At 28.3% G+C, this 20100-nt stretch overlaps 2 protein-coding genes across 2 annotated transcripts; one reads left to right on the forward strand and one right to left on the reverse strand.

Annotated features, from left to right (window-relative positions):
* Window positions 1-4259: 4259 nt before the first annotated feature.
* LOC107063220 (zeatin O-glucosyltransferase-like) lies at window positions 4260-5675 on the reverse strand. The gene has a single exon (XM_015314807.1). The coding sequence runs from the start codon at window positions 5673-5675 to the stop codon at window positions 4260-4262; it is 1416 nt and encodes a 471-aa protein (XP_015170293.1).
* Window positions 5676-11644: 5969 nt separating this feature from the next.
* Window positions 11645-12991, forward strand: LOC107063221 (zeatin O-glucosyltransferase-like). The gene has a single exon (XM_015314808.1). The coding sequence runs from the start codon at window positions 11645-11647 to the stop codon at window positions 12989-12991; it is 1347 nt and encodes a 448-aa protein (XP_015170294.1).
* The last annotated feature ends 7109 nt before the right edge of the window (window positions 12992-20100 follow it).

The raw sequence follows: 20100 nt of genomic DNA on the forward strand, positions 1-20100 counted from the left end.
TAATTTAGCTAACCCATTAAATATTGACACATCATATTGTATAATCCTACACTTCATTTGTGTATAGTCCACATAATTAAAAAAAAAAAAACAGGAAAAAAAAAACAAATATATATGTTGCCCATAAGTTGGGACAATTAAGCAAATGTGGCAGTTTATTCTTTTTCCTTTACTTATCTTTGTGTGTTTGATAGATGACTTATAGTTAGGAATATTAAATGATGTCCTGCAATTAAATAGACAAAAGTGGGGTATAATAAGGTTTTTATATACATAAATATCACATTTGTTTGTAATTATGAAAGGCACCAACATAGATCGTAGTACAGCGGTGAGACTATTTCATCTTTAACTAAAAAATTTGAGTTTGACTCCTAAATATGGAAAAAAAATTGTTGGGAGCATCACCTTCGAAATAGATATTTAATACTCCCTCTGTCCCATTTTATGTGGCAACATTTCCTTTTTGGTCAGTCCCAAAAAGAATGTCACATTTCCTTGTATGGTAAGTTTATAAAGGTACAATTGCTCTTTTATCCTTGTTGGTCCCACTTAATCTTAAAATAATACTCCAATACATTTATGAGGAGAGAGAAAAAAGAGTCTACTTTTTAAAGGGCAATTTGGTAAACATTTCAAAGTCTTCATTTATTTCTTAAACTCCGTGCCCGATCAAATGTTGCCACATAAAATGGGACGGAGGGAGTAATTTTTTTCGGTGCGGAACTGGTAGTTGGGGAAGTCATAGAAGTAGTAGTGTGGTAGGTGGTAGTGTGGTAGGTGAGTAACTTATTTTAAAGATTTTATGGTCAGTCCCAAAAAGAATGTCACATTTCCTTGTATGGTAAGTTTATAAAGGTACAATTGCTCTTTTATCCTTGTTGGTCCCACTTAATCTTAAAATAATACTCCAATACATTTATGAGGAGAGAGAAAAAAGAGTCTACTTTTTAAAGGGCAATTTGGTAAACATTTCAAAGTCTTCATTTATTTCTTAAACTCCGTGCCCGATCAAATGTTGCCACATAAAATGGGACGGAGGGAGTAATATAATAGTCTAGTTATATATATATACACAAATTAGCACAGATACTATCATTATTTTAAAAAGCTGTATATACACTTTGGTCGTCCTGATCCAATAAAGTCTTTGTCTTAACACGAGAAGTGTGGAAAAATATTGTAGTGTGTAATGAGATTAGTGTTATGAAAAAACGAGCTAAGACGAAAAAAATATTTTTAGTTCCAACTAAATTACTATTCATAATTAAAAAAATTTATAAAGAAGGAAGATATTCTATATTCATTTTGTGATTAAAAATTTTTTTATTTTGCAAAACCCCTCCAATTTTCCCAGTTACTTTGATATTTTCTATATTCATTTTGTGATTAGCAGACATAAGTCATTTTGTTGAGTTAAAAAATGTTGGTTAGCTTGTAGACAACTCTTCAAGGTGTACTTTTTCATAACTTTAGTGCTATAAAATATAAATACTGACATTTTAAACCAAGCTTCTTATAAAATTTTCAACATTAATTTACTACATTCTCTCAAACAAGAAATAATAATATTATGGAAATAAAAAATGACATGGGAATTATTGATCACATATAAGATATGTTTTGAGATTACAAGTACTAGGAAGAGCAAACGTAAACTAATGCAAGTAATTTAACTTTACCTCTGTTGACACCCAATTTTGACCCTTTCGAGCTTCTTAGATTCCAAACAATTTAAAAAAAATTGTTTTATAAATTTCAAAAATAGTTTGCAAATTTAGTTTTACTTAAGTTTTGTCAATTAGTTTAGTTAATTAATAGTTAATATTTTCGAATTAATTAGTTTAATTATGTTATTTTGTTAAAGATTAAGAAGCTTGTTAATTAATTGAGAACAATCCATCTTATTTTAATTTTGGGTCGAATTTAACCAATTGCACCAATTTGATTAAGATTGCAAATTCATGGGGTTATTTTCTTAATTCAAATTGACCACACTATGCTCCATTTTCAAATTCCCAAATTGCTATCTCCAAAACCTTTTCCTACGGATACAGTAGCCCACCAAAAGACCCATCCCACTTCTTAATCTCTACTTCTAATGGTCTTTAATCAATGTACTAAGTTCGTAATAGGCTTCTAATGTTCCCTTGTCTTCTCTTGAGCTTCAAGATTATTATTATTATTATTATTATTTTTTCTTTAGAATGCGGTAGTATACAAATTTCAGAATATTATTTGGGTGTTTTCTCTTATATTATTCATGACTCTCATTTCAAAAACCAGATTTGGGTCCAACCCTCTTTCCCTTTTCACTTTACTGTGTTTGTTTTGCTTGTTAGTATTTGTCGTTAATCTTAGGGTTGAAAAGTTCAAATCCCCGAAAGACGCTCATTTCGTTTTAACAATATAACTAAATCAGTCATCTCTAAATGGACTTAACTAAAAAATAGTTCAATTTAAGTTAAGTTAAATTACTTTAGCCAAATAATTAATTGTCGAATAACCACATTAGTGGATATTCTAGATGTTTTAAAAAACCTTCCTAGAATGTTAATAAGAGCCTCGAACCCCTTTACAAGTTTTCACTAGATTCCTGTTTTAGTCTTGTGGAAATGAATAGTTTTCTTGATTTTTTCTTAAAAATTAAGTGGCGACTCTAAAATCAGTCTTAAATTATATTTTAAATAAAACAGCCTCTAGCAGATATCTATGCCCTCGAACTTTGGATGTTCATATGTAGACACTTAAACGATATAAAGTTGAATAAATAGACTATTGACAGATTGTGCTTCTATCTTCGAGCAAGTTAGACAAATATACATCTCCGGGGCTAAAGGAACTCTTGATCTTATTGGTCAACTCCACCGCCCTCTTCCGCATCTCTTCCCCTTTCGTTGTATCCATCAAAATTTTGACAGATTTCTCGATTGATTCTAATGTCACTAACTTGTGAGTCCAGCTAAATAGTGAGATTTCAAATACAACTACAAATCATCGTATACAAATACAAATCAAACGAAGAATTGTTAGTTGTGAATTATACAAATGTGGCTAATTAATTATACAAACTTGAAGTCATCCCACGTAATTAATAGTTAATGTTAGTCGCGAATGGTAATTATAGCAAATAATAGATGTGATGACTAATTAAGTAGTAAAAGTTTGCTTAACCGCATTATTTTCTCTTTAAAATACCCCTCATATATAATTTTCCCTTAACAATTGCCCTTTACGATTACAAATATTCATTCTTTTAACGAAATTAGGAAATAATATATGTTGAATTTTACTTAAATATATGACATTATTTTATTGGTCCTGGTCCATGTGGGTATTAGACTCGACCTATAAATAATCTGATTCATCTGAATTTGTTTGTTCGAAATTATTGGGGCTAGATTTTTACCGAATCATGAGAAATTATCTATTTTTTATTTTTCGTTACATTATGGGGTCAAAATTATTATCAAATCTGCCTACATTATATTAGAAATCGTCATTAGGAATGTTGAATTAACTTTCTTTTTGTTTGTTTTAGTAGTAATTTTGGTTTTGGTTTAAATTTTATTTGAGTTACTAATATAATGAAAATATTTCTTTTATTTTATCGCGGCCTTTTGCATCCAAAGAACGGATTATTTGGACGATCTGCCGATTATAGCTTGACGGATTGACAATTCACATTCTTGATTTTTCTTTCCCATTCTTGTTAATTTTGTGGAGACTAGGAGGAATAGATTAATTATTAGGCTTTAATTTTTAATTTGGGGAGAGGTTATTGTTGTATTTAGAACCGTCATATATTAGTCTTGTTTGAGTACTATTAGGATTTCCATAAATTTCCTTAATTTTTTCTTCCTCAAGTAATCCTTGTTGATATATATAGGAATTGAGAATTAGTCAGTCATTTAAACTTATGATAAATATAATTTTAGGTGGTATAATCATATAATATTCAGAATTCAGTGGTTCGATTAATTCAAATGTAAGATTCATTTGAAGAAAAAATGTTCCTTAACAGAGATTTCTTTATTTTCATGGTTCAAATTAATTTGAGACATTTGAATTTTGATTAACGGGGAAGGAATCTCATTCATCCCATCATATATTTCTTAAAAGTTTGAGAACACACACAAACTAGTATGTCTTTTATTAAACGGAAAAGATTAAGAGACAAATAATCCAAAACTAAAGATTCAACTAAAAAGATGAAGATATAATTTTGTAGACAAACTAGTATGTCTACAAAATTATTACTATTTGGTAATATAGGATATGAAAGATTCAACTTCCTTAGATGTCGCACCTCTGGGGCTAACAGAACTCTTGATCTTATTGCTCAACTCGACCGCCCTCTTCCGCATCTCTTCCCCTTCTGTTGTATCCATCAAAATTTTGACAGATTTCTCGATTGATTCTGATGTCACTAACTCATCCTTGCGAGTCCAATTACATAGTGAGATTCCAATATTTAGAACATTAGTTATAAGGATAGCATTATAGGGTTGTTCCCACTCATTTGGCCAAGCTATTATTGGAACTCCCATGCTAATGCTTTCCATACATGAATTCCACCCACAATGACTTAAAAATCCACCCGTAGATGGATGCCCTAATATTTCCAATTGGGGCACCCAATTTCTCACCGTCATTCCTCTTCTTTTCACCCTCTCTTCAAACCCTTGTGGTAATTCAATCTTTCCGAATTTCTTCTCAAATTTATCTGCACCTTTTTTATTATTAGTAATATTATCATGATCCCCTTTTCCTATTACCCAAATAAATCTTTGATTACACTTTTCTAGACCAAATGCAAGCTCATTGAGTTGCTCTTGTGATAATTTAGTCCCCGTACCAAACGAAACGTATATTACTGAATTAACATCTTGATTGTCAAGAAATTCAAGACATTCATGACGAGATGAAGAAGAAGAAGAGGAATAATTAGATTGTAGTAGCATATGAAGTGGACCAAGTGCCCACAAAGGCTTCTTGTTTTTCGCATTAGCAAGTAAATCAAAGTACTTACCTTCAACTTCTCTAGAAGAAATCATGAATTCTCCTGAGTTGTGGTCCCATTCATGTAAATCTTTTACGAATTCATCCATAAGCGGTGGATAACAACTATCCATAGTCGGGAACTCATCATGCATTTGATGAAGCAATTTTTCATGATCATCATCAACAACGTCTAAATCGTTGATAGATTGTCGAAGCATAGAATATTTGCTTAAAGCTGAACCGGCATGAAAAATATAAGTATCGACGTTGTGGCATGAATGAACGTCCCCTAAAATAACCCTCATTATCGAGTCATAAATTATGACTAATTTCTTTGTACTTTTTGAGAGTTCAACGCAGGTTCTCTGAACGGGATCCCAGTGTTGTTTCATCAACTCTCTAAACAAAATCATACGATCATCACCGTCTCCCGTGCTTTCGCAATATTCAACTGGTGGAATCAAAATGTCATTGAAATGGATATTGTTTATGTCCCCAAAATATTCACCTTTAACACTCAACTTTAAATCTTGGTTGAATTCACTAAGGCAAATGAAGTGTACCGGTATATTATGTGAGGCAATGAGGCGAGCAAGGAGGAAAAGCGAATTGACATGACTAAATCCAGGATGTGGCACGATGGCTACAATTACTGAGTTGGTAGCTACCATTTGAATTAACAAGAATGAATATATAACTAGTTGAATCTCAAAATTATAACTATGTTAATTGATATAAAGGAAGTATATGTAGATATGCAAATGTATTAACAAAATAAATTAGTGCTGAATTTGAGGCTACCACTAACAACTAGCCTTTTTATATTCTATGATAAGACAAGATGACCTTTTTTTAAAAAAAATAAAAAAGTTTTTGAGGGTTGGACTCACGTTGTGTCACATGCATGGATTCAAGTCAACTGTATTTGTTATGAAAATTAAATATTATTTATTTTATTTTTAAAAAAAGAATTGGAATTGAATCAAATTAAAGTTGCGTTTAATCATATTTAATTTTTTTTTATAAAATCTATTTAAAATTTAATATTATTTTCTGAGTATAATCTATACCTTTAAAGTTGTGTTCATTTTTCATTATATTTTCAGAACAAAAATACTTTGATATTATCATAGGGTATTTATACCACAAAATTTAATGCCATGTGCATTCACTTTGGAAATAGTGCACCCCATCAAATATCATTATCACGTTAGATTGTGCATCTATCTTGAATATATAGTTTTATACGAAAAAAATGTGAGTAATAGTAATAAATTAAACAAGATATTATTAAAAAAAAGGTGCAGAGCCTGGGAAATCTCGAAATTGGGCCCATATATTACTATATATAATAAGTGGGAATATCTACTACTTAACACATGACAAGTGTTCGATGATATGTGCTTCATAGTATTGTACATTCTTCTTTTATGGTTGTACCTTTAAATTATATTATTAGACAATTTAACATCATTAATTACCTACTACTTTATTAGCCAAAAAGTTTGACCTCATTTGGGCCCATTTATTATTTATATGTTTTCAATTTTCAATATATGTTGTTTATCTAATTCTTTTTTTCACCCTTTTATTTTAAACTTTTGAAATTTAATTACATATTTATTACTCTCTCTATGCACTTTTAATTGTTATGATTTTCCTTTTTAAGAGTCAAAACTATAAGAATTTTAACTAATATTTTACAATGTGTTTTTTCATCATATTCATAGGCAAAAAATAACAATTTATAGTACTTTTTGTATAGATTTTTGCATATTTAATTTTTTTTTTAAATATCGAATTAATACAATCTGATTTAACTTTGAAAATTAGTCAAATGGACTTTCAAAAAAGCGCAACATGACAAATACAAAGTGGACGGAGAGAGTATATTTTTAGCTACAAAATATATTAGAGGTACAACTTTTTAAAAAATTTAAAATTTTATTGCGTTGACTCTTGAAATCTTATTGTTGTCATATGAATTTGAACAAATTATATATTATTAAAAGTTACATAAAAGATGCTATAAATCACAATAATTAGCAATTAAAAATATTTTTAAATCATATAAGAAATTTGGTTGACTAATTGGAATAGAATAAGTAACATGTACTATTTGAAAATAACGTCAAAATTTCTATAATTCACAAAAAATTAACAACTGAAAATATTTATGATTATTCACGTGAATTGAAACATGAGTAACCTATATTATTCAAAACTAACGCAAAAATACTATAAATCACAACAATTTAATAACTTCAAATATATTTTTAAGAAAACATACAAAAAATCGACTGATCTTCCAATTCTATTTATATCACATAAATTAAAACAAAAAAAATTAATATTTATTGGACCCGTGCTGGCACGGGCACCAAATATCTATATATATGTGTCACAAATGGAAAAGTCCCAATCAAGGAAGCAACATATATCATTTACAAATGACTTAAAAAGCATTAAAAATTACAATAATTACCAATTTAAAATATTTAAAAGCTATATAATAAAATACGTTGACTCTCAGAATTCTATCAGGCTCACATATATTGGGACAGAAAAAATAACACATATCATTTTAAAATTACCAAAAAAGTATTATAAATAATAATAATTAACAACTTAAAATATCTGAAAGACATTTTAAAAGAGTTAATTTTGTAATTTTATCCATATCACATAAATTAGGACAAAGTGACCAGTAATGTACATTATTTCAAAGTTACATAAAAATATTATAAATCACAATAATTAATAACTTAAAACATTTTAAAAAAAATTATGAAAATTTGGATGACTCTCCAAAGTTCATTTGTGTCACATAAATTGAGACAACAAAAATAACATATATTGGGTCCATTTTAATTTATTTGTCTTATTTTTATTTTTTTTATATTTAAAAATTGCGTAAAAATACTATAAATCATGATAATTGACAACATAAAATATTTCAAAAATGTTGTATGTGGGTAGTCTTATTATGCCTTAAATAGCGTCAAAGAAAGTACAGGTTTGTGATAAAAAAAAATTATTCCTTTATCCACGCAAATAATCGCTTCAAAAACTCAGTTATTAGCCCCAAAACATACCATTTATATTATTGGGCCCGTGCTGCACGGGCCACATTATCTAGTATCATATATGTAACAATGTATATACATAACTGGTTGAATCTTGAAATTGCAATTGTGTCATGTAAATTGATATAGAGAAGGTATATACTTAATAAATATGAAAATAAAAGCAAAATAAACCTTCTTAAAATAATAAATTATAAATAGAAGGATAAACATTCTATTAATTAATAAGAAGGAAGTATATATAATATAACTCTTAATTAACAATATCTAAAAGCTCCATAGAATTACAGCACTATTTTTATCCTAATTTATATGTGACACCTTTCAAATATTGACAGTCAAACATTTGAATTTTAATCATGAATTGAAACCCCAAATTTTCAATTTTTCATCATATGGACAATATTCCTATTTCAGTCAAAGGAGAATACTTTAACTGAAATTCCGATTCATTATTAAATCGGAGTTTCTTGATTCTCTTACTCGGCTCAATTTCGAATCTCTTTAATGTGACAATATTACTATGCTTAATAGTTGTAATGCTCTAAGCTGAAGTCGAATTGAGGTCGAGACAAGGGTTGAGGCCGGAATGAAGGTTGAGAATAATCGGAATAAAGTTTTTATTTTTTTATTTTTTCGCCTTTTGCATCCAAATAATGGATTAACACAATAGTCGAAACGATTTGGACGATCAATGTTGCCGATTATAGTTTGACGGATTGACATTTCACATTCTTGGCTTCTTTCCCATTCTTGTTAATTTTGTGGAGATTAGGAGGAATTAATTTATTAGGCTCTAATTTTTAATTTGTAGAGAGGTTTTTGTTTTATTTAAAATCGTCATATATAATCCTTGTTTGAGTATTACTAGGATTTCCATAAGTTTACCTTAATTTTATTTTACTAGGATTTCCATATGTTTCCTTTATTGTTTGTTTGAGTAATCCTTGTTGATATAAGAATTAATTTTTCGTGCGGGGCGGTACTCAAATTTTGATATTAGACTAGTAGGAGTAGTTTATAAGAAAAAATTATGTGAATTGGCAAATAATACTGGTGTGTTATTTAATACAACTATAATCTCATATAATTATGAATCGCGACTACAATTTTTTTTAAAATGCAATAAAGAATTTTAGGTATTTGTATAAATTTTATTTGTATATCTGGTGGGGCTTGCAAACAAAGTTGCATATATGTCAATAGATAAATTGTCGCTATAAATATGTAATTTTAGCGGCAATTAACACATTTTGTTAATGTCCTAGCCAAAGTCTATAGCATTGGATCTAATGACAATTAGTAATGCTGATTAAGGTTTTAGAACTTTTTGTTAATGTTTATATTTATTTATTGCCACTAAAAAATATTTTTGCTATAATGCTAGTAGACTAATAAGAAATCCAACTCACAATTATGTATCAAATCATATAAGAAGCGACAAAATATTAAATAAGGATTTAGGATTAATAAGATGCATTTTATATACTAAGGAATAAAAATGTAAGTAGCTAATAAAACCGCTTATAGTATGGCTAATAATGTCTAACAATTTAACTTGTTAAATATTAATTTTTAAATATACTAATCCGTAAATCAACTACTAAGATATCATCGATTTAGAATCACATTGATAATTATCAGACGGTTAATGAGCGATATATTGACTCAATCATTTCATGTTTTTTTTTACTTTCACTCATCAATATAATTATCTGCCATCAAACAAAATAATTTTTTTAGCTCTACTTAAGCTAGTGATTTTGTAGTGTAAATCACAACTAGAAATACAAAATAAACTTAAGTTTTGAGGGTGCATGAACATAAACATTTATTTTATAACTATTCACCAATATAACGTACTTAATATTTCAAAACTAAAACATACTATATTTTTATCAACAAGAAGTGAAGACTCGTACATTGTGATTCAGATAGTTAGCTAGTATGCCAATAAGAATTCCAAGTTCCTAACTCACAAATATGTATCAAATCATATAAGTAGCATCAAAATATTAAATAGAAATTCAGGGTTAATAAAATGTATTTAATATATTAAGGGGTAAAAATGTAAGTAGATACTTCATCTGTTCACTTTTAATTGTCATGTTACGCTTTTCGAAAGTCAATTTGACTAATTTTTAAAGTGAAATTAGATTATATTAATTTAATATTTTAAACAAAAAAAATTAGATATTCAAAAACTATATGAAAGTATTATAAATTGCAAATTTTTGCATATCAATATGATGAAAAAATATATCGTAAAATGTTAGTCAAAGTTCTTATCGTTTGACTCTAAAAAAGAAAATCATGACAATTAAAAATGGACGGAAGGAATAATTCTTTACTGATTAACAATTTATCCAATAATTTTTTTAAATAATTCACTTTCATACCAATAAATCGTTAAATATAAAGCTTTAATGCGCCAATACCAATAAATTAATTTTACGATCAACTTATCTCGATTTTCAAACTTAATGAGCTTTTCATGGCCAGAGAAATCCCACAATATTAATGACCACGACTCACGTGAGCTGTAAAGACCATAGAATTGGCAAGGGGTGCTAGTAGTATAGCACGTGCAAATTGTGACAATAATAAAAAATAAGAAAAAATCTTTTTGGCCAGAATGATAGTTTTTTTATGTTATTTTAACTTTTTAAACATTTTTACCCTTTTAGCTTAAATACATTTTAACTAAAAATGAAAAAAAGATTAATTTATTTTAAAATAAAAAAAATATTATAACTTTTTTAATTTTCTGGTCATTTAGCACTTTTCTAAAAATAATATTAGTGATCACGACTCACGAGAGCCATAAAGACTCATAGAATTGGCAAGGGGTGCTAGTAGTATAGCACGTGCAGATTGTGACAATAATAAAAATATGTCGGGTCAGGTCGATTGGATCGGATTAAATGAATGAGTCTCTAAAAAGAAATTAGATACGCACTCCGTTCATTTTTACTTGTCTATTATATTATCTTGAAATGTTTAATAATATTTGTCTAGATTATAAAATCAATGAATAATTAACCATTTTGTATTTATTTTACCCTAGCTATTAAATACTATTCGTATTTGAATATTTAGATGTCTTATATTTAATCAGGGTGATTTGGTAAGATTACCCCTATCATTTTCTGAGTGTCAAGTCAATATTAAACAACTACTCCCTCTGTCCCAATTTATGTGACTTGCTTTCCTTTTTAGTCAGTCTAAAAAAGAATGACACATTTCTATATTAAGTAACAATTTCACTATAAAATATCTATTTTACCCTTAATGAAATGATTTACAGCCACACAAATTTCTATCATTCATTTTGGACCACAAGTTTTAAAAGTCTTCCTTTCTTTCCTTAAACTCCGTACCGAGTTAAACTACCTCACATAAAATGGAACGGAGGGAGTATCATTCAACAGAGGGTCGATTTATATAAGATCCCTCCACATATTTTAGCCAACACTAGCAATATTCATTTCTTCTTGATTGATTTTTTTTTTCTCTCTCCAATGGCTACTACCAAAAACTCAATAATTGTAGCCATGGTGCCATTTTCTAGATTTACTCATATCAATCAACTCTTTCTTCTTTCTCGTTTCATCGCCGTCCATAATATACCGGTACACTTACTTTGCCTTCCTGAATTCAACAAAGATTTAAAACCGCGCCTTCAAGGTGAATCTTTTGAGATCGCAAAAAATATTCATTTTAATGACATTTTGCTTTCACAAGATGAATATAAGGGAAGTATGGAAGAAGATTATGATGATGAACGTGTGCTTTCGATTATGGAGTTGTTAGAAAAACAATCAGAGTCTCTTCAGAAAACATGCCTTGAACTCTCCATGAATACAAAGAAATTGGTCATAATTTATGACTCTATAATGAAGGACTATTTAGGTGATGTTCATACATTACCTAATGTTGAGACTTGTATTTTTCACTCAGGTTCTGCTATAAGTAAATACTCTCTGCTTCGACAAAGTATTGTTGTTGATGTTGGTGATGATGGTGACAAGTTGCTTAAGCAAATGCATGAAGAGTTTCCAGCTATGGATAGTTCTTTTCCACCAGGTATGGAAATATTTGAAAAAGATTTATATGAGTGGGATTTCAATTCAGGAGAATTCATGATTTCATCTAGAGAAGTTGAAGGTAAGTACTTAGATTTACTTGCTAATGCAAAAAGCAAGAAGCCCTTATGGGCACTTGGTCCACTTCATATGTTGTTACAATCACATCATGATAAGGCTCCTCCTAGTCATGAATGTCTTGAATTTCTTGACAATCAAGATGTTAATTCAGTAATATACGTTTCGTTTGGTACGGGGACTAAATTATCACAAGAGCAACTCAATGAGCTTGCATTTGGTCTAGAAAAGTGTAATCAAAGATTTATTTGGGTAATAGGAAAAGGGGATCATAGTAATAATAATGATAATGATAACACGATTGAATTACCACAAGGGTTCGAAGAAAGGGTGAAAGGAAGAGGAATGATGGTGAGAAATTGGGTGCCCCAATTGGAAATATTGGAGCATCCGTCTACTGGTGGATTTTTAAGTCATTGCGGGTGGAATTCTTGTATGGAGAGCATTAGTATGGGAGTTCCAATAATAGCTTGGCCAAATGAGTGGGACCAACCCTATAATGCTGTCCTTGTAACTAAAGTTCTAAAAATTGGAACACTTTGTAATTGGACTCATAAGGATGAGTTAGTGACATCTGATTCAATCGAAAAATCTATCAAAGTTTTGATGGATACAACAGAAGGAGAAGAGATGCGAAAGAGGGCGGTGGAGTTGAGCAATAAGATCAAGAGTTCCTTTAGCCCTGGAGGTGTGGCAACCAAGGAAGTTGAATCATTCATATCCTATATTACCAAATAAATTTTGTAGCTTAACAAAGCCATTGCCATATTTCATCCTTCAATTTTAGGCTTGGTGATTTCTATTTTTTGTGTTTAATAAAGACATATTAATCGTCATGGAATGCTCAATCGTCTTTTTATATGTTTAGTAAAAATAATAACTTTATGTGATATAGATGTGAGAAGAAGAACGGAACACTATAGTTTTTTTTGAGAAAAAATATCATTCTAGCTAAACTAAAAAGCTATATTTATTTATCGAAATATATCAATTTATTATTGACATGTATCATTGTAAGAAAAGAAAATTTTATATTATTGCATGTGAAATCGACATAATAAATCTCTCGATTTTAATTAAAAAAAGTCAAGTTTGACGGCAAATCAAAAGCTCTATTATTTACCTTGTTTAATCAAAAGATCTGCACCATATTTGGAGATAAGTAAATTCGTTATGATAAATTATAGAATTTATCATAGAAGGAAAATTACACTTTAAACTAACACATTATTTAAATATTTTTCCTTTTTAAAAAAGTATAGTGATGTTGTATTCATGGTATAAAAAAAAAAGTTACTAAAATTTCGACCCTACATTCTTATAAATTCATCACAACTAGGTTCAATTTAATCACATTATTTTTCATAGAATTTTGGTGACAAAAGAGCACAAATATTATACCCAAAAATAATATTAAAAATGGCATCATACAAACATCAAATTGCTGCTCTTTTTATTTTATTTTCTCTTCTTCTTTGTCAAGCCAAAGGTAATTATTACGATATCAATATTTTAACATGTTTTTATTTGACAATATATATATATAATTAAAAATTCTTAATGATGCATAAATATTTTTTAAAAATTTTCTTTGATTGTGACTCTTTTTTATTTTATTTTTTTAATGTAGAAAATCAGGTGAATGATTCAAGTGATATATGTGGCAAATTAGTAGGGACATGTACAAGTAATCGAGATTGTAGCAAAAAATGCAAGCGTTTGGATTATTTTGTGGCTCTATGTATACCCAGTCTTATTTTTGGTCAGGATGATGGTGTTTGTTGTTGTGTTAATAGGTAAATATTCTAGTTTTACGAGGTAAAAATATTTATTTATATACTTTTCATAGAAGAGCATCGATTGAAGTATTTTATGTATTTTAGCGATTTTTGTTTTTATGTTTGACAAAACTTATATGAAATAAAATCTTTTATAGGTATTTTTTTTTTCTTTTTTACATTGAAGTCTCTTGTGTATTCAAACACTAAAGAAGGGTGGTGCGACATCCTTGAACAAAGGTCTAGAGTGCGAGTCCGAGGAATAATAGGAAGAATACTCCTAGTAATTATAATGTTTCCTTCTTAAAATGTGTCATATACAATACTAATTTAAATAAATCGGAGTAATTAAATATTGAATACCAGATAGTTAATATTAGAAAAGAAAAGTTGTTTCAAAGAGATTTATTCAGCTATACAAACAATATTATTATAAAAATTCTTATTCTAACTATATATATAACAAATAGATGTCTTAGTAATGCCTAAACCAGGTAGAGCTTACACATACAAATACAATATTTGAATAAAGAATGAAAAAAATAGAGTTTTTTTTTAAATCCTAATTAATGCTTGTAGTATCAATGTACGTACATATAAAAAGAACTTTAGACTTCAACATGGAAAACTAGCCTTAAAAAGATCCCATGAAAGATATTTTTTATCGTGGTGTCCAGGCTAGCTGTTGCATGCCTCGAAGGAGGTTATTTAAGTAATATGTAGTCCATTAGCCAAAATCCTTTTTGCCAACTCTAACAAATGAAACAAAACCACAACAGTTGAAGTGGGTACACTTAATGCAATGAGCCCAACCATGCCCAAAACCAAGCTTGGCCTTGTATCCATCAATTGGGCTTGCAATAATCCCATTAACTCACAAATATTCGAATCGTAATCCATGTAAAGACTCTTCTCCCAATTCATCCATTCAGTAGGAGGCTCGTAATTCTTCTCTATCATCTCCATCTCATGGATTCTCTTTCGAAGGACTATTAAGTTCTCGTCTACACGACTAGAATCATTAGAGTTGTAGTTCTGATCATGTGCTTCTCTTCTTATTGCCATCATCGTAGTTCTTCTCGAAGCTCTTGATGACCTTTTTGGTGAAAACTGTGAAGGAAGAAGTAGAGAAGAAGTTGATATTGAGATTGACATTTTGTTTGATTTTTTTTTGTTGAGGAATGAGTTTTGAATTTTGTTTAAACTTAGATATATATGTATTTATAGATGTTGGTGAGGGTATTAAAGTCTTTTAGCAATAAGGCGTGAAGCATATATAGCCGCGTGAAAAAAAACTAGCAGCCAACTTGATTGGTGCGCGTTTTTTTTTCTTTCACTATTGAATTGAGGAATTGAATCCGTTTCATATTACTCGATCCTTATTGATTAAATATATATTTTAAAATATTTTTAATTAGATGTGTATTTTTTTTTATTTCATTTTTTTTTATTTGTCTATTTAGAATCTTACATGTCTTTAAAAAATAATGATTAATATGATTATTTTTTAATGAAATTATCTTTTTAATTAGTACTCCCTCTCTGTTTACTTTTATTTGTCGAGATTTCAAAAAAGATTTTCACTTGTTACTTGTCATTTTTAACATACCAAGATTTTTTAAATTATTTTTCATGATCTAATAGTACTAAATATCAATTAATAGAGACAGTGTACTAAAAAAGTCATATCAATTACATTTTTTAATGATTGTGCTGAATCCAAACATGACAAATAAAAGTGAACGAAAAATAATACTCATATATAATAATAATTATTATTATTATTTTTAAGAACATTTATTTAAAGACATGTAATAAAAATATGACTATCAGAAGGTATAACTATAAAATTTTAAAATTAGAACACATCATTCCAAGATAGTGATTTCCTCATCAAATCATCAAAAGTCAACCCAAAGATTATAACACATTAAATAAAATTAAGTCCCTTAAATTGATATGCAGCACTGATACACTGCAGGTGCATCTACAACCTTCTTTTTTATATTTTTTATTTAGTATATGATATTCGTATTAGAGTTTGATTAATATGAATTCGTGTCGGGTAGGGCCCTATTCCCTACCCTATTCAGAGGATAGCGCTCCATATCAAGATTTTTTCACACCCAAGACGTAAATCTGAAACTTCTGATTAAGAAAGGTGCATCTATAATCGTTAAAAAGAAGAGTTATATATGTGACTTCAAAAATCTATGGTTGTGTTATATAAATTTTTTGAATCTCATAATCTGAAATTAAAAATAAATAAAATATATTATTTATTTATTTATTTAATTTTATAGTCTTAAATAACATGTCGCGTGAAAAATAAAAAATGAAAGAGTTTATAAAGACACAAAAGAAACTTTTTTTTTTAAAACGAACTAAAGAAACAAATAAATTTTAAAAAAATATAATTATCAAATGATTAAATAATTAACAAGTTCTTCCACTTATTTTTCTTTTTTTGACAAGGTCTTAGGACACACTAATCATAAGAACATGAACAATTATACTAGTCTATGCATATATTTCTAGAATCAGTATAATTATTTTGACCATATCTAAATTATGGTACAAAAAAAAAAGTTTCTAGAAAAAAAAGACACTATTTTAAAACGTGAGAATTGGATTAAAAAAAGTTGTTTTAATTAACGTATAACACTGGAAATAGTGAAACTCTAATCTAGAAGCTTATTATATTTGTTTGAACATATATAGGATGATAATGGGAAATTTGTGCATGGAGTTTGATCGTTAAAATCCCTAAAATTAATTTTAATTTTGTATAAAATGCTTATAATAAACAATTTGAATAATTAAAAATAAGAAAGAAGGCTAGAAGGCAGGTATTAGCTAGTGTGACTAATTATTTGAGAGTTAATTCAAATGTTTCACCCCCTAGCAAAGACACAAATCGAGTTTAAGTTTTATATATTGACAGTATAAAAGAAAATTACATAATTATATATTATTTATAGATAAATCCCTAATACAATTACTATTGATTACTAACCTCATAAAAAATGATAGTACCTTATTAAATTGCTTCACATGTCAAATTAAAAAAAAAATCAAAAATATTTATACTACAAAAAAATGTATTTTTCTTTTTGTAACAACTTTTTAATCACGTATCTTTAGTTTTTGATCATAGAATTTAGTAATATATTTTTTTAATATTATATTAAATTAAAACCAGATAAATAAATTAAACCTAAACATAACTTAATTGATGCATTTTGGAGCACGCAATCAATATACTTCACGCTAACTTAATGATGCGACTAATTTGGCTCATTATTGGCTGTTTCTTCTTGTAAAACACGGTTTTGCCACCTTCCTTATTTCTTAAGACACATTTTTTTGTCTCGATTTATGTGGCAATATTTAACTTAATAAGGAATTTTGTTATTATGATCTCAAATAAGCTAAATAAGTTCATGTAGTTATAGATCCTCTCATTAAAGTTAAATTATTTTTGAATAAACAGATATTCTGTTGATCTCATTTTATGTGAAGATGTTACCGTTTGGGAACCAGTCAAAAATAATATTTTTGTTACATTAGCTTGTATTGACTTGTAATACTTTTCGTATAGTCTTTTTCAATTGTATATTTAACTTTTGTACTCTGTTTTCACGTAAATTAAAATATATAGAGTATGAACTTTTTATGAAACAGACTAAAGATGATAATAATCTTCTATAAATATTAGAAAAAAAGCAATATCCTCCAAGGACACAAAAAATCTAAAAATGGCATCATCATCAACTTCTTCTATTCTTTCAACATCACATATTCTTCCAACCAAACCATTTTTTCCTCAAATAAGAAGATCATCAACAAATACAATAAGAACCATGACTACTTTGGCTATTAGAAGAGATGAAGCACATGATCAAAACTATTATAATGATAGGAATGTGGATGAGAACATGATTGTTCTTTGAAAGAGGATTCAAGATATGAAGATGATCGAAAGGAATTACGAGCCACCAGGTGAGTGGATGGATTGGGAGAAGAGTTTTTATGGAAATTATAATTCAAGTATTTGTGAAGCCATGGGATTATTGCAATATTTGTTGATGAATACAAGGCCAAGCTTGGTTTTAGGCATGGTTGTACTTGTTATATTGAGTGTGCCCACATCAACTATTGTTGTGCTTTTACATGTCTTCGCGCGTTTGATTTGAATTCAAGTTATGATGGAATCGTTTATGATGAGATTAGTTATGATGGGATAAGTTATATTAAAATTATTTTTATTGAGTGTTTGGTTTGCTGTATTCAAAATAATAGGCTTTGCATAAATTTTAAGAACAATTTATTTGTTTACAAAAGTACCCTTCATAAATGTGAAAAGTGATGTATAAAAAAGATTTAAAAGGATATTTTTGTCACTTATTTTATCCCGGAATAAGTTATCCCAGATTACTATATCATCCAAGGGGAGGGATAACTTATCCCGGTACTAATTATAATCCTGAGATAAGTTATATTGAACATGTCAACCAAACAACAAATTAAGTGGCACTACAATTTAACCACAGGACTATTTTATGTAATCCTTCACACCAAACGACCCCTAAGAGTTTACTAAAGGGGTTTTGGCTAATGGATGGTATTCATATTAGTTAAAGCAACAATAAAAGAAAACAATAGAAGGGGATGAAGAAGAAAAAATGTTATTTTGATGAATTTTTTAAAAATTAGTATATGGTTTTAAGATTGTTTTTTAATTATTTGAGTTATCTTTTGAAGATTCATTAATGTGAAGTAGAAAATGTTCTTCGTTTTCGAGTGCATCTATATGGTTTTAAAATTGATTCTCTTTAATTTGTTGTGATTTTTTAAAGTTCCATTCATGGTGTGAATTATTTAATTTTGTGCTAATTATTTATTCTATTTTGTGCGTGATAGAATTGGACATTAAAGATTCATATTTTTATGTATGAAGTTTGAAATTTTATACCCGTAAATTTGAGGTTCAGTCTCATGTGTTTGAATTTAATTTTGAAGTGACTCAATATTAAATACTTTATAATCTTTAGTTATTAAGTATTATACAACAAATTGTATAAATTGCGTTTCTGTTTGTATAAAGCGCGAGAAAATTGTATATACACATGCAAATACATATATATTCGTCCTATACACTTATAATTATACAATAAAAATATTCCCCTGCCTAGTTTTATGCTTGTATAATGTATAATTTATGTTTGTCAACGATTTATACAAACGAGAGGCTAACAACAATTTATACAAATGGTCTGCCAGCAAAATTATACAATTCTGAAGAGGAGCCAACGAATTATACAATTGCTTCTTTTTGTATATATGTATAGCGAATTATACATATATATGTTTGCTATGGAGCGCAATTATGCAAACTTTGCTATAACATACAAATATGATTTTTTTGTTTGCTATATGTGAAAGTTGCTCTTCTAAAAATAGCTAGATCATAATATTTGTCATTTTATAAAATTTACGCATAAATTACCATATTTTGCCCATTATACCCTTGATTGATTAATTAATTAATCTTGAAAATGTATTTACTTTGATTAACCTAGGAATTTACAAGTAATTAATTTCATTGGGAGAGTACTTCATTCATTAATTAACTACTTTCTTTATTCACTACTTATTCTATAAAATCTGATTTTGAAAAAAAATATCAACAAACAAATTAAAAATAAAAGATGAAAAAAATTCAAAAATAATCTTGAAAGTTGAAGTTTCAACAAATTTTATCAAGGAAGATGGCATTTCAAAAAGTTCAAAGGATGTAAAACTAGAAGACTCAACCAAAACATGTGAAGGCCAAATTGAGAAAAATCAAGATCCAAATAAAGGAGTTATGCACCATTTAAATCAAAAAACAAATGATTTGTCTAATTTCATTATCAATAACATCAGATTCAGCAGGAAAATTTGGATCAATTTGAAGTAATGAAATTTGAATATTTTGTGCTGTTGTCAAGTTTGCTTTGAGGATTTATATATAAAAATATTTTAAAAAATATATTTTACACAAAATATATAGGAAAATTGAGGTGG

This window comes from Solanum tuberosum, unplaced genomic scaffold, assembly GCF_000226075.1.
Source record: "Solanum tuberosum cultivar DM 1-3 516 R44 unplaced genomic scaffold, SolTub_3.0 scf00322, whole genome shotgun sequence".
NCBI classification, from domain to species: domain Eukaryota; kingdom Viridiplantae; phylum Streptophyta; class Magnoliopsida; order Solanales; family Solanaceae; genus Solanum; species Solanum tuberosum.